Raw genomic sequence first — 23,967 nt, 5'->3', positions numbered from 1 at the left:
TTTCTACAACAAGTAATTTCGAACGGAGGGAGTATGTGCTTTGTCCAACGTTGGAGAAGTTTCTAGGCCCGCCGCTACATGGTGGTCTAAATTAGTCATCTCACACCATCATAATTTACCTTGCATCGATCGATAAAATGCACAACAATAGTTAATCTTCCTTTAAAAAACACAATACAGACACAGATGATCACATACATACACACAAGTGCATCCACCACCACACACGCCTTATAGTTGATGGGCAAGTCATATCACTGAAAGAGTAGCACCAAAAAGACTGAAAGAGTGAATGAGCATGGACTCGAGGGACCAATGAATCACAGCTTTGGTGGAGCGGTGCTTCATCCTCCACATTCATGACGACGGATCTTGACATCGTGGCGCAGTGCAGATTCGACGTTCGATGTACGGGGATGGACACGCGCAGAAGGACGACGTTGTCTGGCATCGTGGTTGCGTCGATTGCAGAGAGGTCTGACACGGTTGATGCGTCAGTTTCTGCTCTGAAGATGGATCGATGGAAGACGGTGGTGTCGGGCCTTGCAGGATGCACATGTGGTGCCCGCTGTGAGTGCACCAGACCGGTGTGTGATCCAGTCCTGATCAGCGAAATGATTTTCGGTTTGTGTTTTTTTTTGTCCTTGGCCGAAATGGCCGAATTTCGGGAATTTCAAAAAAATCGGCAAAATCTCGGACGAAATTGCAAAATCAAAATTTGAAAATTTGGCCAAAATTTAACCGAAATTTGGCCGAAATTCGGCCGAAATTTGAACAAAACTTTAAATAAAATAGAGCAAAACATATCAGCACAACAACCATCAGGAGAGATCTTATAAACTTTAGCAAATAAGCTCTAGGGATTAAGAAAATTGAATCTACCCAACATAACAGGCACATGTTAGCTATAATGTTGCCTCCAACATAACAGTTAACAATCCAACATAGCAGACACACATTAGTTATAAAATTGCCTCCAACATAACCCTTAACAGTCCAACATAACAGGCACACATTAGTTATAAAGTTGCCTCTGACATAAACCCTTAACCGTCCAGCATCAGTTCAACCATCATAGCATAGTTCAAAGTTTAAATAGTCCAGTACAACCAAAAGACTTTAAAGCATTAAACATAGAAACATCTCCAAAAGACAACCATCAGCTTATTTGAAGCATCAGCTCCAAGCTTCCCAACATCCAAAAGCTTCTTGATATCCTTTGCTCACGTGCCATGTCTGGTTTGGAGAAAACAGAGGAAGGGTCATGATACAGAGTGCATACATCTAAGTAACTAGCAGTTCCAAGTAGCAACTAAAATACTGTGTTAAGTAGCAATTAGAACAACACTACTAAGTGATTGGTAGCAACTAGAACATCACTGGTATGTGATAAGTAGCAATTATAGCAACAATACAAGAAGATAAGTATCAATTACAGCAACACTACTAGGTGAGCAATTAGAACAGCAGTACTAATCATACACAGTGAGCATAAACATTAGAGCACGAGAACAATTAAAGATCAACCTACTTAAAGAAAGCAATATACATCAAGCTATTTAAAGATCAGCCGCTTTGAACATATACATCAAGCTAGATTTTTCTAAGTAACAAACCTGAATCAGAAACACCAAAAAGAAGAGACTTACCAAATTTACGAGTAGAGGCTGTTGACGTTCTTGGTCTTCTTCCTAATAAGTCGTCCAGATCTAGTCTCCAAATGGCCAGTGCTTGTTGGTGCCTCCTTTTGAACTTGTACTTGTGTCTCTTCTTCAAGTTGCATTTGTGTCTCTAGCTGATCTTGTTCACCATCCTCATCATCCTCACTCACCCCATCATCATCCTCGATGTCATTATCAACATATTCATTCTCTTCTCCATCATCCTCACTCTCAGTTTCAAGAAACTCATTCTCATCATCATCATTCCTCTTTCTTTTCTTGTTATTACCCTTTGAACCAACATAAGACGCCTTCCTGCTTGAGTTGAGGCGCCTTATTTGCTCAAAAACAGCACTAGCTGCATCAGCTCCATCCACAATCGGATCCTCTACATCCTCATTCAGCCACTCCATTATTGGGTTTGTTTCATCAAACATTGTGGTATCCATTAGCAATGCACTTGGATCAATTTCTTTATCTATATCTCTCTCTTTCTCTTGATCTTCTTCAGCACGCATCTTCAAGGTTTGAATAGTAAACAAGTAAATTATATGGCATGCAAGGACAACACAAAGTAGAAAGTAAAAGTGATGGTTTATACCTTTAAGTTGTAGCGTACAGAAACTAGCTTGTGGAGCTTGTCATATAGAAGACGACTTCTTTGCTTTGTGTGCACCAAAGCAAAAGCGCTCCAATTTCTCTCACACCCACTAGAGGAGACACATTGTGAGCAAATTCTCATTGCACATTTCTGCAATGCAGGAACATCCCCTCCAAACTGAAACCACCATTGGGCTGCAAGATAACTTACTTGGCCCCATTCTCGCCGCAGCTTCTTCTGCCAATCTGGTCCCAAACCTCCCTTGGCACTCCCTGAACTTGCTCACTTCATCAATGGCTGAAAGAGCACTCACTGGGTCTAATATCTTCGCTATCGCATCTGTTAGTGAAGTGGCATAATCTGTGTGGTTGCAAAGGTTCAGCTTGTAATGTGTATATGGGTCAAGGACAGCAGCTGAAAAACAATAGAGCCACATGAGTTAAAGAACAGAAAAAAGAGAAACATAAATTGCGAAGGCCGAATCATTTATCACTACCTGCAACCATAAATGTATCTTCTTCCATTGCATCTATCCTCTTGCCCACCTTGCGCATGAACGAAAGGTACAACCTTGATGTAGGGCCAAGATGGGCTTCCATCCTTTGTATAGCAAGCATCATGCTTTTTTTGAAGCCAGAAAGTGTGCATTGTTTTTGTGTATCAGCATACCTCATGGCCGTATAAAGTGGCCTCAATGAACTCAATACCCACTCTAGTGCGTTCCACCAAACATTACTAGACAAACACTCTTCAGCAAACACATACCCAGGCTCATACCTCCACTGACACTCCTTCCAATCCTTTGAAACCATCCACTCCCTAAATTTATCTTTCTTTGAATGGTAACTCTCAAGGAACATGAAGACAGTCCCAAAACGGGTGGCATTTGGTCTAATTAGTTCACCACCTATGTTCTTCTTCATGTTATCATGGAGGTTATTGTGCTTATGCATGAACCTACAGATTGTCTTGGCACTCTTGACTATCACATCAACCTCAGGAAATTTTGCTATATCTTTTAGCATAAGATTGACGGTATGGGCCGCACATGGTTGCCAAACAATATGAGAGTATTTTGGTTCTTCTATAAGGGTTTTGCAAGCTTTCTTATAATTGGATCCATTATCGGTTACTATTTGAACTATATGCTCATGCCCTATCTCTTCGACAACCTTTTCAATCTCTCTATAGATAAAGTCTGCAAAATTACGTAAAATGCATATATACCTAATGAGAACAAGCCATTAAGAACATAAAACAACTATAGGACAGATCCAAGTATTCAAGAACAATATTGTAATAACATACGTAAAATGCATATATACCTAATGAGAACAAGGCATTGAGAACATAAAACAACTATAGGACAGATCCAAGTATTCAAGAACAATATTGTAATAACATATGTACATACCTAATTAGAACAAAGCAAATATTTTAAGAACATAAGACAATTGTAGGACAGATCCAATTATTCAAGAAGCAAGTAAAGTGCTAAGAAGAGAAGGAAGAAGTAACCTGAATTCTGAGTTTGTCCGGATGCATCAATGGTATTGAGGAAGAACATTCGTGCATTACAATACACCATGAAGTTTATGATGCTCATTCCTGTAGGACCAGTCCAAGAATCGCACATAAGAGTCACACCAAAGTTCTTCCAGTCTTGTTTGAATTTTTGAAGAAACGAATTAGCTTCATCATAGTTGGCCTCCAAATATGGCCCATCAATCTCCTTCGCGGTTGGTATAGGAATAGGCCCTAATTGTTGAGTGATCTTCACAGCAGCTCGAAAGTATGGGCAATCAGCTTTACGTCCAGCAATATCATTGGCATGAAAAAACTTGGACCAAGCTAGACCAAGTGCATCTCTTGAATTAGGATCCAAAGCACTACTGATCCTGGGCTGCATAGATACTTTGTTGCTAGATAATTGCCTGTCAAAATAGGACTCCTGATATGTGGCTAGGCTGGGGCACGCACCTGGTGTTAGATATTAGACTTTGGTTCACAAAATATGCTCTCTCACCTAAACTACCTTCTCAATGCTCTTGGAAATCTGCACATTCCCGAGCTACCACGACTCACTCATCAACTGGAATGAAATTAGTAGGCAATAGCTTATGAACTTTCTGAACATGCTTTCAATGATCCACTAATATCTGAAATTTAGGTAATCTCACTAAGAACGATTTATATCTTCTTTTTTCCCTCCTCCCTAACAACGCATACTTTATTTCTGCAGGTTCAGGTTCAGAACCACTCATCGTCATCTACAGCATCTAAGGTCCTTTTCGTCACATATTCATATTTACTTGAGTTTGTGCTTACTTTGTTTGGAACATTTAAGAATTGAGCTTCTCAATATTGCATGACAACTCCGCATAACAAAAAAATGCCTCTACAGCATCGTTTTGTCATCCTACTGATGTAGGATGTTCCCCATTTTTTACCATGGCATAGATGAGGAATCATCGTCCGCATGCGTTGCGATCAGGGGATTGTTCCCCATTTAAAGATCCGATGAATACACCTACTCATGAGACTGCAAATCAAGCACATTCTTCGTCATCGCTCGATGTGCCACGAACTCCTTTGAGCAACATAATCAACTCAGTTGTAAATCAAGATGGTGAAAAACCAAAAAGTGGTAACAATTGGTATGTACTGAATCATGTTGTATTAATAAGTATAACACTAGAATTAGCTTGTCCAATAGCTTAATATATTTTACAATAGATTTCACTTTTTGGGTTTTTTCTTCTAAAGAAAAAAATACTTAATATTGGTATATCCTGGACCTTTTTATTTGAACTCCATGCTACCCTGGTAGATATAACAGTTATCTTGTTTCAGTTAGGAGGAAAAAAGTGAATTTGTTTGTCTGACCTTACATAATCTCTAAATATTGCGGTCGTATTTTATATCTTATCTTTTAGTTTATCTAAATATTGCGGTCAAAACTGGTATGCCAGAAGAAAGTGGGGAATTTTAGAGCGAACCCAGGAGACGTTTCTATGACTTTGTGATTGTTTTCTCAGTTTAAATGCAGCTCTAATGGCCCATGGAAACGTACAGAAGTTCAGCCTTAAATAAGTTAGAGTTTCAAAATGTATTGCAAGTTAAGAGCGAAAATAGTCCACCACTAAGAATGCAGATGTTCTATCGGGAAACTTTGGAGTTTCATGCTGCTCTTCGTCTCATGGAAAACTATAGACATGTCATGAGTGCACCTTATTTGCTTTCTTTTTTTGCATACATGTCATTAGGAAACTTATTGTGATACTAAAGTTAATACATTATGAGTATGGTACCCGTTCTTACAAGAAAAATAAATTCATACAGTACATTATACTATTTTGATATTGTCGGTCCTTTCATGCTTGTGATGCAGGATGTTATAGAGTTTATGAATCACACATTCATTTTCTTTGTTGATCCTTTTATAAAATGAATATATGTTTTCAGGCGATCACTTCTGTGGAATGATTGGAGCGCCCGCCGAACACTCGGAGGTAATGGGCACTCTATGCCATATTTGTGTGCTCGGCTCTAGCCTTCAACAAGTCATTCTGTTTTTGTGACGTGGTGTGCAAGTGGTCAGCAAGTTGCTACTGAAAATATTGATTATTTCGGGTGGGCCAACCGCCTCCTTTCCTTTTGAGTTGGGTTGTATTCACTCCCTCTATGACTTTGTGATTGTTTTCTCAGTTTAAATGCAGCTCTAATGGCCCATGGAAATGTACAGAAGTTCAGCCTCAAACAAGTTAGAGTTTCAAAATGTATTGCAAGTTAAGAGCGAAAATAGTCCACCACTAAGAATGCAGATGTTCTATCGAGAAACTTTGGAGTTTCATGTTGCTCTTCGTCTCATGGAAAACTATAGACATATCATGAGTGCACCTTATTTGCTTTCCTTTTTGCATACATGTTATTAGGAAACTTATTGTGATACTAAAGTTAATACATTATGAGTATGGTACCCGTTCCTACAAGAAAAATAAATCCATACAGTACATTGTACTATTTTGATATTGTCGGTCCTTTCACGCTTGTGATGCAGGATGTTATAGAGTTTATGAATCACACATTCATTTTCTTTGCTGATCCTTTATAAAATGAATATATGTTTTCAGGTGATCACTCTTGTGGAATGATTGGAGCGCCCGCCGAACACTCGGAGGTAATGGGCATTCTATGCCATATTTGTGTGCTCGGCTCTAGCCTTCAACAAGTCATTCTGTTTTTGTGACGTGGTGTGCAAGTGGTCAGCAAGCTGCTACTGAAAATATTGATTATTTTGGGTGGGCCAACTGCCTCCTTTACTTTTGAGTTGGGTTGTATTCACTCCTAATTTGACTAGGAATGTAAAGAAAACATAGTCGATTCCCCATTATACAAGGCTGCTAGAGAATGAAAACTGCCTCCTTTCCTTTTGAGTTGGGTTGTATTCACTCCCAATGTGGCAGCTTTATAAAAGTCAATGGTACTGACGTCATTAACTCGCTAGAGAATGAGGATAAATCATGAGACAAACTCTGCAATGCTGCAACTAAATTGACAAGTGCACCATTCAAATGACAAGATTGGATCATTGACTAAGGTACTAGCTTCAGCATGAAAACTTGCCACCTTTGGCATTTGGATTAAGGGTGTATAATTGATATACACATTTTTGTAATTGGACATTGAAGTTATGCATCACAAACATCATGGGGATCTAGGTTTCAATAGCGTAGAACACATTATGAGAGATGTCGAAGGGGTTGCGTGCATGCTTACTACTCCCTCCGTTTTGAATTACTCATCGTAGAAATGGATATATCTAGATGTATTTTAGTTCTAGATACATTCATTTCTACGACGAGTAATTTAAAACGGAGGGAGTAGTTAATAAAATGGCTGCATGCATCCGGGAGTGCATCCTCCTTTTCAAAAACAAAACTAAAATAAATTCAGAAAAATACTATCGCCCATGTCAAATCTAGATCTTACACCTGGTTGGCCAAGTTCGACGAAACCTAGCCGTCTCAGCTGTGCTCATTCACTCTCCCTTTTCTTGCATCGGTCGACCATCGAAGACGATGGATGGACAGAGTGTGGAACGAAGCATGGTCCGATCGAGATTGGCCGCGACCAATCCGCCAAAACAAAGCGACAGCGACGGGCGTGGATGCTTCGCCTCCTTGCTCCTGTCTCCTTCCCAAGCCATATCAATCCACCTGTAGCAGCCAAGATAAGGGAGTGTGGGATACTAGCCCGTACGTACGTGGACAGACTGGAACCCGGGCCCCAGCCCCGTCGTCGTCTCCCTCGGCTGAACAACTAGCCCATGACGGCAGCAAGGCAGTACCAGTAGCTGTATCGGTGCCGGTGCCCCCCAATTCCTTCCTCCCTCCGCGACCATGCCGCGCGGTCTTCCGAGCGGGCATATACTGTGCAGATCGCTTCTCGCAACTTGGCGCGCGCATGCATGCTAACGTTGTTCACGCACCCCGGCGCGCCGCTGTAGCTGGCGGAGTAGCTAGTTAAATTGCCGCTGCCTCAGCTGCTCTGCCTCCAACCTCTTCAGCAGCCTTCTTCTTCTTCCTCGTGCCCAATAAAGAAATATTTGGAGATGGAGAGCTGACGACGTACTACGTCTCGGTTTCTCGGATCACGCGCGCGCGGAGCCGGAGGAAGAACCGAAGAAGAGGAGGGAAGGTGGGGCGCTAGCTGAGGCTTCGTACTGACGATGGCTTCCAAAGGTGCCCGCCGTAACCATTTCGCTGCTGCTTCATTCTTCTTCGGTTTCTGAGTCGAGTGTCAGGCTGCCAGCTAGTCTAATTCGAATTCGGTGCCGGTAAATTTGAGCAGACCTGCTCGCGAGGACGTAGAACTGCCCGCGGGTTGCTCCCATGACTAGTTTACTTCAGCTAATATATTTTTAATGCAGTTAATTTCAGCTAATTAGTTTTGCACTGACCCTAAATTACTGTACATCTAAGCTTAGGCTGTTCATGGGTGCACGCGGTTGAGAATCCATTGACTCAGCTCGATCACTCTCAGCCACCAGTGTAAGACAATAGACTTTGGGGGGAACCAGCACAACCCTCTAAGGGTGGCCTATCACATATATATATATAATGAGGTTTTTTCGAAAAGGAGGAATACCCCCGGCCTCTGCATCTGGTCGATGCATACAGCCACTTTATTAATTATTAGCACAAAACCTTACAAAGTCGTACAACAGTAAGACCAAAGCCACCATCTTCGCAACCTCTGTCGCTACTCCTATCTAACTGATGAAGGGGCGCTGATGGTCTGGGCCTAATACCAAACAGACCTCGCAGCCAAACCTAACATCTAAGACCTGAGGTCCCAACCTGGACGCCTACCGGGTATGGGCACCCACCAGTCCGGCGTGCTCCTCGACCAGGCCGCCCGCCGGATATGAGGCCGCCACAACCACCTACCACATATCCATCTTCAGAGCTGTACTGTTGTAACGGCCTTGCCCGGTCTCGCTGCCGCCGACGCCACCACGACGCCAGACAGCGTCGACCTCCTGCGCGTGTCCGTCACCACACATCTGACGCCAAGCCTCCGCTGCTCCATGCCGCCAAGAGCCGCCGCCAAGAATATGTAGAACGAAACACCGCTCCACCGAAGGGAGGCAGCACACCCCAACCCCTCACCTGCAGACCCTTCCATCCGATCCCAATGTCCTTGGCGTCGCCTCCAGGAAGGTTACGGTGCACAGGACGCCGCCGACGCCCGATCCGCATCGGATCTTGGGCTTTCACCTGGACATGGGTTGGAGAGGAGAAGATGGTGCCCTCAGCAACGCCCCCAAGGAGGAAAGCGGCGCCAAAAATCAGCGTCGCCGCTGCCGGTCAGCCTAAGGCAGCCAAGGTTTCCCCCGGACACCGATCTGCTCCACCAGAACACACCGGAGGTGGATCCGGCAAGATCCAAACCGAACCGGGGACTGGGAAGGGATGCATGGAAGGGAGAGGGGCCGCCGCCAAGGACCGGCGCCAGCACGGATCGGGACAGATCGAGCCCGCCGACACAACCCGCCGGCTGCACCGCGCCCATCCCGCCGCCACCATCATTGGGAGGCCCTCAGGCGGCGGCAGAGGGAGGGGAGGCGAGGGGGAGGCGCGGCGGCGGCGCTAGGGGGCGTCACCACCACGCCAGATCCACCTTCCTCGCCGCCAACAGAAGCCGGCGGGCCATCTCCAAATATATAATGAGGTGGTATACAACGTTACAATATACACATGTAAATACAGTCTAACACCCTCCCTCAATCTTAGCCACTTTCTAATGAATCTAGAAGGGTAAGATTGCGCCTGCAAGTCTCAAACTATGGCAAAGGCAATGGCTTGGTGAAGATGTCAGCAAGTTGATCCTTGGAAGAAATAAACTTGATCTGTAGTTGCTTCTAAGAGACACGTTCACGCACAAAGTGATAGTCAACTTCAATGTGTTTCGTTCGGGCATGGAATATCGGATTTGCAGAAAGGTATGTAGCACCGATGTTATCACACCAAAGAACAGGAGGCTGTGATTGGGGTATACTTAACTCCTGAAGCAAGGACTGTACCCAGATGATCTCTGACGTGGCATTGGCCACAGCCTTATACTCAGCCTCAGTACTGCTACGCGAGACAGTAGCCTGTTTCCGAGCACTCCAGGCAATCAGGTTAGAGCCAAAGAAGACAGCATAACCCCCCGCGGATCGCCTGTCATCCGGATTGCCAGCCCAGTCTGCATCAGAATATGCTGAAAGACAACCAGAGTCAGACGGCCGAATATGCAAACCATGAGCCACCGTGAAACGAATATAGCGCAAAATCCGCTTAACAGCAGACCAATGAGTGTCACGGGGTGACTGCAGATACTGGCAGACTCGGTTAACAGCATAGGAAATGTCTGGTCGCGTGATCGTCAAGTACTGGAGCCCACCAACAATACTCATGTACTCTGTCGCATCAGAAGAAGAAAGAAGCACACCATCAACAGCATTGAGCTTATCAGTGGTAGACATGGGTGTAGTCGTCGGTTTGCACTTAAGCATCCCAGCTCGCTGCAACAAATCCAGAGAGTACTTCTTCTGCGTCATAACAAGGCCAGCAGCACGAGAAGTAACCTCCATACCAAGAAAGTAATGAAGCTTCCCAAGGTCCTTGACCGCAAAATCAGCACCAAGTGAGCGAACAAGCGCAGTAGCAGTCGACTGAGAGGAGCTGACCAAAATGATATCATCTACATAGACCAACAAGTACATAGTAACCTCAGGCCTTTGAAGAAGAAACAATGAGGAGTCAGCAGTTGATGATGCAAAACCATGAGCACGAAGAGCCATTGCAAGACGAGCATGCCAAGCACGAGGAGCCTGCTTTAGACCATAAATTGCCTTGGACAGACGACAGAGATGATCAGGGCGATCCAGATCAGAGAAACCCGGAGGCTGGCGCATGTAAACCTCCTCCGCCAAGACACCATGAAGAAAAGCATTTTGACCATCAAGCTGACGAAGAAACCAACCTCGAGTAACAGCCAGAGAGAGAAGAAGTCTGATGGTAGTAGGCTTGACCACTGGACTGAAGGTGTCTTCATAGTCAAGTCCAAAACGCTGTCGAAAATCACGAGCAACTAGACGAGCCTTATAGCGCTCAATGGACCCATTAGAATGCCTCTTCACTTTGAAAACCCATTTGGAATCAATGACATTTACCCGTGATTGTGGAGGAACAAGAGTCCATGTCTGATTGCGAAGAAGCGCTTGATACTCCTGCTCCATGGCCTCTCTCCAATGAGGAATGCGCATAGCAGCTTGATACGTGCGTGGCTCAGAGGATGGATCTGCGAGAGCAGCAGACATGCACGCCGCTAACCAAGCAACTGTGCCATCGTGACGTTGCTTAGGCTGAAAAATGCCACTCCGACTGCGCGTATGTGGACGTAGAGCAGCAGCAGGAGCCGGCGGAGGCGAAGGTGACGGAGACGTGACGGTCGCCGGAGATGCAGGAATCACCTCAGGCGAGCTCGGGACAGACGACTCCGGGCTGCATGGCGAAGACTGGCCCGACGACAGGAGCTCAGAGGCCATGGGCGAACCGAGAGTGGGCGAGGCCAGCTCCGGTGACACCGGCCCAGACGGCCTTGGCGAGGCGAGAGCAGGCGAGGCCGGCCCTGGTGAGAAGGGCCCAGACACCCTGGGTGAGGCAGGGGCGGGCGAGGCCAGGCCTGGTGATGACTGCCCCGACGCCCTGGGCGAGACGGGGACCAAGGAGGCCGGCCCAGTCGGCGGGGTTGCAGGGCGCGACGATGGCGAAGGCAGCCCAGAAGCCAGAGGCGACCGGGCCAGGACGTCGATCGGCCGTGCATGAGCACGGAAACCGAGGCCATGCAGGGGCGCCATGTGCTCCTCATGCACAACAGAAGGTGCCGAGGATGAAGGCGATGGCGACGAAGAGGAAGATGACACTTCCAGAATCTCCAAACGAGCCCCACGACCAGTGCCTGCACCATGGTTAGGCAACAATAGAGGAGAATATGCAACATCATCAAATTGGTCAGAAGCAACAGAGGATGAATGCATGACAGGTGGCTCGGTAGTGGACACAGGGAGTTTGGCAAAGGGAAAAACATGCTCATCAAACACAACATCCCGAGAGATGTAGACACGATTAGTGGGCACATGAAGACATTTGTATCCTTTATGAAGAGAGCTATAACCAAGAAAAACACACTTCTTGGAACGAAACTCGAGCTTACGCTTGTTATATGGACGGAGATGGGGCCAGCAAGCACACCCAAACACCTTGAGAAAGGTGTAGTCCGGTTGTTCATTAAGGAGAACTTCAATGGGAGTCTTCATATTCAAAACACGAGTGGGAGTACGATTGATGAGAAAACATGCAGTGGTGAAAGCATCACTCCAAAAACGAAACGAAACAGATGCATGGGCCAAAAGAGTCAGACCAGCTTCAACAATGTGACGATGCTTACGTTCTACTGAACCATTCTGCTGATGTGTATGTGGACATGCTAAACGGTGAGTGATCCCAAGCGACTGAAAGAAGGAGTTGAGGTTGCGATACTCGCCACCCCAGTCCGACTGAACATGAACAATTTTGTGCTTGAGAAGGCGTTCAACATGTTTTTGGAACTGAACAAAAATGTCAAACACATCAGATTTACGTTTGATAAGATAAAGCCAGGTAAAGCGGCTGTAAGCATCAACAAAACTGATATAGTAATTATGACCACTAACAGAAGTCTGAGCAAGACCCCATACATCTGAAAACACAAGTTCTAAAGGATGTTTCACCTCACGACTGGACTCCAAAAAAGAAAGTTGATGACTCTTCCCCTGCTGACAAGCATCACACACTGCTACATCTTTATTACTAGACACACTAGGAAGCTCATGACGACGCAAAACATGCCGGACAATAGGTGTGGCCGGGTGACCAAGACGAGCATGCCACTGTGACGGAGATACCCGAACTCCACTGAAGACGCGAGCGACGCCAGGATGCTCCAAACGATAGAGACCTTGGCAGAGCCGCCCACTAAGAAGAATGTCCCTCGTGCCCCGATCCTTAATAAAAAGATCAAAAGGATGAAATTCACAAAGCACATTATTACCACGAGTGAGTTTAGGAACTGAAAGAAGATTACGTGTCACAGATGGAACTCGAAGAACATTGCGAAGTTGAAGACTCCTATTGGCATGTCTAGTGAGAAGTGATGCTTGACCAATATGAGAGATGTGCATACCTGCTCCATTGGCGGTGTGGATCTTGTCGGAGCCATGGTAGGGTTCACGAGTGTGAAGCTTCCCCATCTCACTGGTCAGGTGCTCTGTCGCCCCAGAGTCCATGTACCAGTGGGGATCAATGGAGTAGGACTGAGTGTGTCCCTGTGGCTTCTGCGGCGGCGGACGATCAGCCATGGCGACCTGACGAGCAAAGTTGCGTGTATCCTTCCCGTCATTGCCGAGACCAAGAAAACCCCGCTGGAAGCGCTTGTGACACTTCGAGGCCCAGTGCCCATCGCGACCACAAAGCTGGCACACACGTGGACCGCCAGCCCCTGGTAGCGTCGCAGTAAGAGGAGGGGCCGAGGCGGGTGGTGGTGACTGCCCCGAAGGAGCCCTGGATGAAGCAGATGAGCGACCACCCTTGGTGGCGGCGTTTGCCGAGAGGGCGCCGTTGCCCCTGGATCGGCGCGTCTCGACTCGTTGCTCAGTAAGCAGGAGGCGTGAAAAGACCTCGTGTGCTGGCATGGGCGTGGAGTTGCCCCTCTCATTGATGATCTCGACTAGGGCGTCATACTCCTCATCAAGACCATTGACAATAAACGAGTTGAACTCGGAGTCGGTGAGGGGCTGTCCAATGGAGGCCAGCGTGTCGGCGAGACTCTTGACTTTGTTGTAGAACTCAGTGGCGGTGGAGTCAAGCTTCTGACACTCCCCAAGTTGGCGACGGAGCCCAGATACACGAGCCTGCGACTGTGCCGCAAACGAGCGCTCAAGAATAGTCCATGCCTCGTGGGACGTCTTGGCGAAGACAACAAGCCCAGCAACGGCCGGAGAGAGCGACCCCTGGATGGAGGAGAGGTTCGCCTGATCCTGCCCTGTCCAGACACGGTGAGCCGGATTATAGACCGGACCGTGCACGCTGTCAACCAGCGCAGGAGGGCAAGGGAGAGAGCCGTCGACATAGCCAAGCAGATAGTGACTCCCAAGAAGCGGAAGAACCTGCGCGCGCCAGAAGATGTAATTGTCCGACGACAACTTGATGGTGATGAGATGGCCGAAGTGAAACGGCGGCGGCGGCTGCGATCCCATCGAGGAGACTGGCTGAGGTGAGACCACCGTGGAGACAGTCAGAGGGGCAGCCGGTGCGGTGACAGAGGGCGCGATGGCCGCGGTTGACGCCGCGAAGCCTGCCAGCGCGACGTCCTCCGCCACCAGCGGCGCAGTGGCCGAGGGCGCGACAGCCGCGGTTGACGGGGCGGCGGCGGTGTGGGCCACAAGCGCCTGCCCGGGCGAAGTAGCAGCCGGCGGGAGCGCGAAGAGGGAGCCGACGCTCCGTGTCCCGATCGGCGCCTGAAGGGAGGCGGCATCCAGCGGCCTCGAGAGAAGTGTCGCGAGGGAGGCCGGCAGAAAACCGGTGGCGGTGGAGCCGGACGCAGCGGCGGACGTCATAGCAGTCGGGCGACGGCGACGGCGGGCGCGGCGGCGGCGGCGGCGGCGGCGGTGGCGGCGGCGGCGGTTTAGGGTTTTTAGGCGGAAGCGGACGTAACCTAGCGTGATACCATGTAAGACAATAGGCTTTGGGGGGAACCAGCACAACCCTATAGGGCTGGCCTATCACATATATATATAATGAGGTGGTATACAACGTTACAATATACACATGTAAATACAGTCTAACAACCAGTATCACTCTTCTGATTAGTAAGTATTTCAGTGTACCTACACAGCCTTGCTGTTAACCACTGGGACTGAATCAAACTAGAACTGAAGGAATGAATGAATTCAGATCGATAAACCAAAAGTGGAAATGCAACACCAGCTGCCTGATTAGTACTGCAGGTGTGATGTCCTGAGGCTGAGGGTGAGGGGAGGAGGAGGAAGACATATACGTACATGTGTATGTGTGGTGGCAGCAAATTCCGTGTTGTGAATCGATCTTGCTTGCTTCCATTGGGTTGGCTGGATGGATGTGGATTGAGGGCGATACTCTTGTGTGGATGAGACAGACACTTGCCCTGGAGTGTCCCTTTTAGTTGGCCCAGCCCGGCTGGTGGATGCACTACTGTGCTTTCTCCTCTCTTCATCGTCACTTTCAACTTTCACCTGACTTGCACTCAACTTGCTGATGGTGCCACTACTAACATCTCACATTAGAGTACGTAGAGACAAACAGTAGCTAATTAATCGCACTCCGACTTGCACCTGCAGCCGACATGCGTCGCACTCACTCTAGCTAGCTACAGAAAATATCTCGTCAGCCCTGGGGATCGATGCTGTGGTATCTGAATCCCATGGCCCGGGAATAAAGCGATGCAGATCGATCGACATGCATAGAGAATCCAGTTAACTTTCTGTGGTAGCAAGCATGATGCCGCCCTTTTCAACTCAACCACCAGTCCTACTCCTGCCCACGAGAGGAACAAATCCCGGATTTGGTTTGGTTCTCGGGCCAGTAATATGTATAGTACAGTATGTAGTACGACAGGCACCAAGAAACAGTTAGCACGCTCTACAGTGCTCCAGCTGACTGATTTGATAGAGAAACGCACCAAGAAGATCATTCATGCTGGCAGCTGCAGATGACACTATTTGGATTAGACCTTAATTGACTACTGTCTTGCCACTGTTTCTAATTCAGTTCGTGATAATTCAGAAGCCCTCGAATCCATCCATCGATCGGCCGATTTCTGAATGATCAGCCCGCAGCATCCTAAATGTATGATCAACGGTTTCCGCTGGAGCCTTTAGTTGTATGATTGTATGATCAATGATTTTCAGGGGCAAAATGCTTCTTCAATTTCGATCCAATTGCCAGCTTGACATGCAGTCCTTTTCCCCTTTTTCTTTTCGAATTGCTAGCTTAGTGGAGTGTTGCTACCTACTCCGTAGATAGCTGATGCTAAGTGGTGGTGGTGGCAGGTGCAGCAGCAGGAGGAGGAGGCGGCCATGACGAGCCTCCTCAGCGGCCGAAGCAGCAGCTGCCGCGCGACTCCCGCGGCTCGCTCGAGGTCTTCAACCCCTCCTCCGCCGCCGCGTTCCGCCCCGCCGCCTCGCCGTTCCGCCAGGACGACGACGACAATATCGATGATGTCGACAGGGCGACGCAGCGGGCGGCGGAGTGGGGCCTCGTGCTCCAGACCAACGAGCACACGGGCCGGCCGCAGGGCGTCTCCGCCCGCAGCTCCGGGGGCGGCTCCGCCCGCAGCAGCTCCGACGACAAGGCCGTCGCCGGCGCCGGCATCCCCCGGGTGTCCGAGGAGCTCCGGGCGGCGCTCTCGGCGTTCCAGCAGACGTTCGTCGTGTCGGACGCCAGCCGCCCCGGCCACCCCATCATGTACGCCAGCGCCGGCTTCTTCAACATGACCGGCTACACCTCCAAGGAGGTCGTCGGAAGGAACTGGTATCAAATCCATCATCCATCCATCCCCTTCAATCTATCCTCCTTCACCAAATCGATGGAATTGAATGTGGCAATTGTATGTGCTGTGCAGCCGCTTCCTCCAGGGCTCCGGCACCGACCCGGCGGAGATCGCAAAGATCAGGCAGGCTCTAGCCGACGGATCAAACTACTGCGGCCGTGTCCTCAACTACAAGAAGGATGGCACGGCATTCTGGAACCTCCTGACCATTGCCCCCATCAAGGATGAGGATGGCAGGGTCCTCAAGTTCATAGGGTCACCTCCCTAGCCCTTCTCTTCTTTCCCCGTGCACCAGTGCCACGAATTAGACGTATTTCTTACCATTCCTGTTCTGTTCCAGGATGCAAGTGGAAGTGAGTAAATACACTGAAGGGAACAAGGACACTGTTGTTCGTCCAAATGGACTGCCAGAGTCACTCATCAAATATGATGGTACTACTATCATTTTAGCTTGGTTTTTTTCAAAAAAGTGCTACTAGCTAGCAGATCTTTTTTATTTTCAGAAATTAAATTGGTTTCATATTGAAGAAAAAAACATATACCTGCAGCCAGGCAGAAGGACCAGGCCCGTAGCTCAGTGTCTGAGCTTCTGTTGGCTCTCAAAAACCCACGGTCACTGTCAGAATCAAGTAATAGCACCTTCAAAAGAAAATCACAGGAATCAGTAGGCGTGTTAACGGGTGATGGTACTGGCAAGAGAAGCTCAGAGAGTGGATCTCGACATACCTCGCACACTGGAGCAAGAAGCTCACTGCAGAAGATCAACGAAGTACCTGAAGGAGGCAATAAAACTAGAAAATCGGGTCTGTTTTCGCTTATGGGGTAAGCTCGTTGATACAAGTCAAAGAGTAGAATTTCAGCATCTCATTTCATGTTCCTGTTGTCTTATTCAATCTGTATGTGCAGTTTACTTGGTATGGGCAATGGAAATGTAGAAAAGAACATGCTGAAACCAAGAGATGAAGATCCCTTACTTGACAGTGATGATGAAAGACCTGAGAGCTTTGATGATGAGCTAAGGAGGAAAGAAATAAGAAGGGGTATAGACTTGGCTACTACACTTGAACGTATCGAGAAGAACTTTGTCATTACTGACCCAAGATTGCCAGATAATCCTATTGTAAGATTCATCAGGGACCCCACTCATCTTTTCATTCATATAGATATTAAGCTTTCTTGAATGAGCATTAATTTTTCTATCGGTGTTTCAGATATTTGCATCCGATAGTTTCTTGCAATTGACTGAATACAGCCGTGAAGAAATATTGGGAAGAAACTGCAGGTGAATGATGATATCGCCTTACACATTTATTGCGCAATTTCACTGGCATGGTTTTCTAATCTTTAGCAAGTTTTACCTCTTTGTAGATTAACGGTTACACAGTGTAGTAAAAATCCTGATATTGAATCTCTATTACTCTGCATATTTGTAGATTGGTATATGCTAGTGTTTCATGCAAAAGACTTATGCGTCACTTTCTTGTTGGTCCTCCTCACAGGTTTCTCCAAGGTCCTGAAACTGATCGTGCTACAGTGAGGAAAATTAGAGATGCCATAGATAACCAAACAGAGGTCACTGTTCAGCTGATTAATTATACAAAGAGTGGTATGTTACTCTTCACATGCTTTTCGTGTCCGTGCCATGCAAGAGTATCATGCAATTTCTGTTCAATACTGCTGTTCGCCGAAATGTTTGGCTGAGAAAAAATATATTTGTATCAGTTACTAACACTAAGATATTTTTGTGTTTAAATATATCCCTTAATGGTAAACAATCCAGCTAAATTACTTTTTGCCGTTTATCACTTCTACAGGTAAAAAGTTCTGGAACCTCTTTCACTTGCAGCCTATGCGTGATCAGAAGGTACTATAACTATGGACATCATATGGGAAATATTATCCAACTTACTCTATACAATGGAGTTTGCATGTAATTTGAATGCATCAATTTTGACTGTTGATCAGGGAGATGTCCAGTATTTTATTGGGGTTCAGTTGGATGGAACTGAGCATGTCCGAGATGCTGCTGAAAAAGAGGGTGTCATGCTGGTTCGTATCCATTTTAATTAAATCAAGATTATTTGTGCATGCATATATGCTACGAAAAGTAACAAAAGTAGATATATGGGTCTTCATTCTTCAATAGCTATGATTTTACCAGCGCCAAGAATTTACTTGCAAAATTTTGTTAACATCAACCAGCATCACATAATAATGTAATATGATATGATACACCATGGGTCGTCAACTCTAATGCTAGTAAACTTGTGGATTGTTATGCATATGGCATGTTAAAGTCTTTGAGTCAACGCTCTATTCTGTCAAATGCACGAACATGTTATGGCAATTTTCTTTAATGGATTTATGTTATTTTTGTCTGGATAAGCCAACTTGACCACTTAATATTCTATTGACCTTAAATTTTTAATTCGTCAGAACTAACCTGAGTTGTTCATGTTACAGATTAAGAAAACTGCAGAAAATATTGACGAGGCTGCAAAAGAACTTCCAGATGCTAATTTGGTAAGATAAAACCATTATTCCAGCACTTCATCAAATTAATATATTTCTAATGATCAAACAAGTATATGTGTGGAGTTCTGACAGTCATCCATTGCTTTCAGAGGCCGGAGGACTTATGGGCCAACCACTCAAAAGTAGTTTTACCGAAGCCACATATGAAGGATTCTGCGTCATGGAGAGCCGTCCAAAAAGTATGATATAGTTTTACCAAACTGCTTTTCGCATGTGATTTTAAAGTCACTGGATGAAACTAGCGTTATATAAAGAAATTAGAGATTTGGGTGCCTCTCGTTTTATTCATGGAAATATATACCTAGTTCCACCCATGCATTCTGCTGAAGAATTCAGTCCATTACAGAACAGTGATTATGTCTAATGTAGGAGTATTCTATATTGGCAAAACGAGGGGATTGTTGGAGACGTACATTTGGCATTTCTTTGTGATGATTGTGTTACTTCTTCTGTAGGTTCGTGAGGGTGGAGAAAACATTGATCTGAAACATTTCAGGCCTGTAAAACCTTTGGGGTCTGGTGATACTGGAAGGTAAATCCTATCATACTTTGTTTGAAACAGAATTAACTTAAATCTGTATAGTAGCACTGCTTGAGTTCTGTTGCCATCAGAAGTTTTAAATAGTAAACTATGTACATTATTGTTGAAATTGTAGCGTGCACTTGGTGGAGTTGCTAAACACAGGTGAATACTTTGCCATGAAAGCGATGGATAAAAATGTCATGCTTAATCGCAATAAGGTTTGATTCTTTTTTCACCTTCTGAAATGATAACAACATTAATTATCATAGGAAAATGTAGTTCACTTGTATAGTTCTACTTATGCTCATTGTTTCATTTTTCTGATAACATTATAATGTCTCTAGGTCCATAGAGCTACTGCTGAACGACAGATCCTTGATATGTTGGACCACCCGTTCCTTCCAACATTGTATGCATCATTTCAGGTTTGTTCATCAATATAAGGAAGCAAATTTATTATAGATCACATTGTACTTGTTCATGTGTAATCATCTTGATGAGTAAGCTTGTCTAGTCCCTAACATTTAACATAGGTCCAAGTTTGAATATAAATTTAAGCTCATTTGAGAAGAAACACACTAGGCTCAAGTTTTTACTTTGTTTAAACCCTACCATAGCAGCCCTGGCTCGCAATCCAATGGCCTTCTATCATGTTTTGGAGAGAGGGCGGGGATGGGGTTAGAAAGAGGTTGTCTTAATTGACGCAATGACTTTTCATGTTCTACAATCGAGTGACATTTTTGTTTCTGCTCAAATGTTGCAGACAAAGACACATATATGTCTCATTACAGATTACTACCCTGGTGGGGAGCTCTTTCTGCTCCTAGATAGGCAACCTCTGAAGGTTTTGCGGGAAGATGCAGTCAGGTCATAATTCAAACTGTTTATTATTCTTAGATCTGGTCGGGTGATTTCTGACATAAGATACTGATCACAGTCACAGGCGTGTCACTTCATTGTTTTGGGGTTTTGTCCACTCTAGATGTTGTACAAGAGGCAGTATTTAACATTTTTCATGATTGGAACAGGTTCTATGCAGCTGAAGTTGTCATTGCACTTGAATACTTGCATTGTCAAGGTATACCCCCCCCCCCCCACACACACACACACAATACACCAATGAAACTCCCTTTGATTGTGCTGCATCACAGCATTATTAATGGCAATTATGTCCACCTTTCAAATGCATATGCCTTCAGTAAGGAGTTAGCCCTTGCAGCATATTTTCTGTAAGGCCTTAAAAGCAATGTTTCCTTATCCGAATAAAAAAGAGCTGGCATAATACAGGTTGAGATTTCTACTGCTTATAAGGTGTCATGTTTACTCTTGTTTAATATTATTTATATCCTCAGGTATAATCTACCGAGACTTGAAGCCAGAGAATATCTTACTTCATAGAGACGGGCACATATCCCTGACAGACTTTGATTTATCTTGCCTGACATCTTGCAGACCGCAGGTAAAAAGACACTAAATTTGATTTGAAAAAAATTAACTTAATTTTGAAGCTCTTTCTCTTACAATAAATCATAAAAATGCATATAGTTTTTATGCATTGCTGGCCCTAAAAAGGGAAGGTTGACTTCAGTATATTCATAGGTTATGTGATGAGGTGAAGTAATTATCTGTTCCTGTTTTGGTAGGTCTTTCTTCCAGAAGAAGGTAATAAGAAAAGCAGGAGGAAAAGCAGGAGTTCACCCATATTTTTTGCGGAACCTATGCGAGCATCCAATTCATTTGTTGGTACAGAGGAGTACATCGCACCTGTATGTACTTTCTCTTGGTTTTTTTTTAGTTTATTCTTCACCGTTTTTGCAACATATCCATTGTTTCCCTGTGTTTTCGTGTGTGCATAATGTAGAGTATTTAATTCTGATACTGGTCCTTGTGTTGCAGGAGATTATTACCGGAGCTGGCCATACAAGTGCTGTTGATTGGTGGGCGCTAGGTGCATAGCTCTTCCACCAACTATGCAGTTTCTTTGTGCATATGTTATTATACGGTAATTCTAATGAAAGCCATTTGGTGATGCAGGGATTCTTCTGTATGAAATGCTGTATGGCTACACACCCTTCAGAGGTAAAACCAGGCAAAGGACCTTTGCCAACATCCTACACAAGGACATCAGATTCCCCGCGAGTATATCGGTACGGTAATTAAGAAAGCGGCTTAGCATATATTCCTATATTATTTCTGAAGAAAAATTTGGTTGACAAGGAAAGTTTACTCGGGGTTGCACATGGGTGATGTGTGAATGAGCAGGTGAGCCTCCCAGCGAGGCAGCTGATCTACAGGTTGCTGCACAGGGATCCTGCGAATAGAATGGGATCGTATGAGGGATCGAATGAGATAAAACAACACCCGTTCTTCCGCGGCATCAACTGGGCCCTTGTGCGGGGCACGGTAATGAACACTCACTCCATTATTATCATGACTAGCTAGCAATAATACCCAGCTGCCGCCGGTTATTTGTGACCTTTTTGTAAAGACGAAATGGCGCACCGTTTTTTTATGCCTGTTTGATAGAAGAAAACCAAAAACGAAATTTGTTCAGAGTCTTAGTTATTAGCTAGCTAAATAAATGGTTGTGACTAATTTGTTTGTGTGTGAAACTGGCGTGGTGCAGGCTCCTCCAAAGATGGACGCTCCACTGTTGTCGGACGACGTGGACAAGGGATTGGGCGACGCTGCTGCCGCCGCTGATAATTACACCGACATGTTCTGAACGAAGAAGGTGGATGGACAGACAGAGATGCCAAAGATGTATCCTGGCCGTGCTAGCTCAATCATGCGTGTTTCGTTTGCTGTTGCTGGCTGTTTTTTTTCTGTTGGTACCCATACTTCGGTAGGGGATGGAATAAGCGCTGGAGTTGTTGAGCGCAATGTAGTAGTCCTGTATCGGGATAGTATTAATAAGCAATTAAGGTGCGTATATGCGTGCGTCCAATGATGGATGGGGTATTGGGCTTGAAGAAACGGACTTGGGAGTTGATGCATAGTCTTCCAACAATTACCAGGAGGAGGAGATGCAGGAGCGGCGACGGAGGCCCCTGCCGAAGTTGCCGTCTCCGGCCGGCCGGCCGCCGCGCGCCTGCGGAGACAAGTTCAAATTTCTTGTGCCGCCGTCGAAAGAAAATAACAAGGGTTTGAAGGAGTAGATTTGAACACTGAGCGAGCCATGGAGCAAACTGGAATCCCGGCGGATAGGATACCGGCCACCACCAGTAGGATACTGTACATAATAAGTGTTTTGTTCTAAGTCCAAGCTTTAAAATGTTAACCAACTTTATAAAAAATAGTAGTAACATATATGACATCAAACTGGTATGTTATGAAATTACATTTCAAAACGGATCTAGTGATACTATTTTAGTGCCATAAATAGTGCTATTTTTTCCTAGAAAGTTGGTCCAAAATTTAAAATTTTGACTTAAGACAAAAACTAGATATAGACTTATTCGCGGACGGAGGGAGTACATGATCCTCCTGAATCCTAGATTAGATCGCCCCGCACGTACTATTTCCCAATTAATTCATTCTGGCTTCAGAATCATTTGTGCCACTGTGGGCGCACGGCACTAGTTTCATCTCGTGCTCAATCGTTCCCTTCAGGAACAGTGCATGATTTGCAGAATAGTTTCAATCCAGTTCATTTTCGCTTGATCTGAATTGGCAGAATTGTTGTTGATGGTTTTATTTTAGGATTTTGATAACCAGCGGACGTTCGTTGGGAGGGCATGGCAAATCGAATGATTTTCATGACAATTTGTGGTCTCCGTGGATGGCAAGAAAAAAAACACTAGCAAGCAATGGCAAATCCGTAAAGTTCGGTATTTTGCCAATATCCGCAAAACTCACCTTATTCTCCCTTTGAGTAATCCTCAATGGATGAGCCTTAAATCACCCAAGATTGATTTTGAAGACGACCACCACACCTTTATAAACTATATATAAAGCACACCATGCACAAGAAAGCTTTCAGATAATCTTTTCGGTGCACACCACAATCAAGGAATCTCCCGGCCTTGACTCGTACCACTTAGGAGCCCAAATCTCCAAAAGTAAAAAAAAAATACTCAATGAAATCAACGGGGAACTAAAATCGGTTTAGTGAAAGTGTAGACCGAGGGATCATCTCCATTTTCCCTCAAAGGAGTTTAGTCTTTTGATGGAGGGAAGAAGGGGATATGGAGGGTTTGAGCTTTCAAAAATGGAGTAGGAGAGAGAAATCAACTCAACTCAATTTCTTGGGGAAGGATAATTGTTGGGAAAGAAGGGGTGGGCTTTTATATCCCACATAGATTTCTTCCTATTATAGTTTCATTTCAGCAGCCCATAACTAATTCTGGAGGTTTCAGAATAGGTTTAGGTTTCAACCTGCCCGGATTTTTATTCGAGAGTACGCCAATGGCGTACCATATTTTTATAGAAGAGAGCAAACATAATTACAAGAGGCTAGGCATAGATGCGAA

General features: G+C 45.5%; 3 protein-coding genes across 7 annotated transcripts; 1 reads left to right on the top strand and 2 right to left on the bottom strand.

Annotated features, from left to right (window-relative positions):
* Positions 1 to 945: 945 nt before the first annotated feature.
* Positions 946 to 4,202, bottom strand: LOC123103258 (pheromone-processing carboxypeptidase KEX1). Of its 2 annotated transcripts, XM_044524787.1 has the most exons (3): positions 3,781 to 4,177; positions 1,650 to 2,179; positions 946 to 1,236 (listed from the first exon to the last, which is right to left on the bottom strand). In XM_044524787.1, the coding sequence occupies exons 1-2, from the start codon at positions 3,835 to 3,837 to the stop codon at positions 1,655 to 1,657; spliced, it is 582 nt and encodes a 193-aa protein (XP_044380722.1). In that variant the 5' UTR covers positions 3,838 to 4,177; the 3' UTR covers positions 946 to 1,236; positions 1,650 to 1,654. The 2 variants fall into 2 exon arrangements, with proteins under 2 accessions (XP_044380722.1, XP_044380723.1); XM_044524788.1 differs by lacking the exons at positions 946 to 1,236; positions 1,650 to 2,179 and adding an exon at positions 3,475 to 3,676 and having other exon boundaries at positions 3,781 to 4,202.
* Positions 2,241 to 3,326, bottom strand: LOC123103257 (uncharacterized). The gene is made up of 2 exons (XM_044524786.1): positions 2,759 to 3,326; positions 2,241 to 2,676 (listed from the first exon to the last, which is right to left on the bottom strand). The coding sequence occupies exons 1-2, from the start codon at positions 3,285 to 3,287 to the stop codon at positions 2,372 to 2,374; spliced, it is 834 nt and encodes a 277-aa protein (XP_044380721.1). The 5' UTR covers positions 3,288 to 3,326; the 3' UTR covers positions 2,241 to 2,371.
* Positions 4,203 to 7,618: 3,416 nt separating the features above from the next.
* Positions 7,619 to 22,427, top strand: LOC123103254 (phototropin-1A). Of its 4 annotated transcripts, none has more exons than XM_044524785.1 (23): positions 7,619 to 8,006; positions 15,944 to 16,418; positions 16,510 to 16,692; positions 16,778 to 16,869; positions 16,986 to 17,259; positions 17,344 to 17,557; positions 17,649 to 17,719; positions 17,937 to 18,043; positions 18,252 to 18,301; positions 18,403 to 18,486; positions 18,901 to 18,960; positions 19,062 to 19,151; positions 19,428 to 19,504; positions 19,629 to 19,713; positions 19,840 to 19,920; positions 20,259 to 20,362; positions 20,524 to 20,573; positions 20,848 to 20,954; positions 21,139 to 21,261; positions 21,392 to 21,443; positions 21,530 to 21,642; positions 21,758 to 21,898; positions 22,122 to 22,427. In XM_044524785.1, exons 1-23 carry the CDS (start codon positions 7,994 to 7,996, stop codon positions 22,218 to 22,220), a joined length of 2,745 nt encoding a protein of 914 aa, XP_044380720.1. In that variant the 5' UTR covers positions 7,619 to 7,993; the 3' UTR covers positions 22,221 to 22,427. The 4 variants fall into 4 exon arrangements, with proteins under 4 accessions (XP_044380720.1, XP_044380719.1, XP_044380718.1 ...); XM_044524784.1 differs by having other exon boundaries at positions 15,938 to 16,418; XM_044524783.1 differs by lacking the exon at positions 7,619 to 8,006 and adding an exon at positions 15,282 to 15,734.
* Positions 22,428 to 23,967: the final 1,540 nt, after the last annotated feature.

This window comes from Triticum aestivum, chromosome 5A (genome assembly GCF_018294505.1).
Source record: "Triticum aestivum cultivar Chinese Spring chromosome 5A, IWGSC CS RefSeq v2.1, whole genome shotgun sequence".
Lineage (NCBI taxonomy): Eukaryota > Viridiplantae > Streptophyta > Magnoliopsida > Poales > Poaceae > Triticum > Triticum aestivum.
Note: the sequence above shows the minus strand (reverse complement) of the source record. Positions and strands in the feature narration are given on the sequence as shown.

Coding starts and splice junctions, on each gene's coding strand:
- LOC123103258 (XM_044524787.1), bottom strand. CDS start 3,837: ATGCACGAATGTTCTTCCTCAATACCATTGATGCATCCGGACAAACTC. Junction 2,180..3,780: donor CGGACAAACTCAGAATTCAG/GTTACTTCTTCC, acceptor CAAACCTTGAAG/ATGCGTGCTGAAGAAGATCA.
- LOC123103257 (XM_044524786.1), bottom strand. CDS start 3,287: ATGCTAAAAGATATAGCAAAATTTCCTGAGGTTGATGTGATAGTCAAG. Junction 2,677..2,758: donor AGATACATTTATGGTTGCAG/GTAGTGATAAAT, acceptor ATTGTTTTTCAG/CTGCTGTCCTTGACCCATAT.
- LOC123103254 (XM_044524782.1), top strand. CDS start 15,710: ATGATCAGCCCGCAGCATCCTAAAT. Junction 16,693..16,777: donor AGGGTCCTCAAGTTCATAGG/GTCACCTCCCTA, acceptor GTTCTGTTCCAG/GATGCAAGTGGAAGTGAGTA. Junction 20,574..20,847: donor TGAATACTTGCATTGTCAAG/GTATACCCCCCC, acceptor TTATATCCTCAG/GTATAATCTACCGAGACTTG.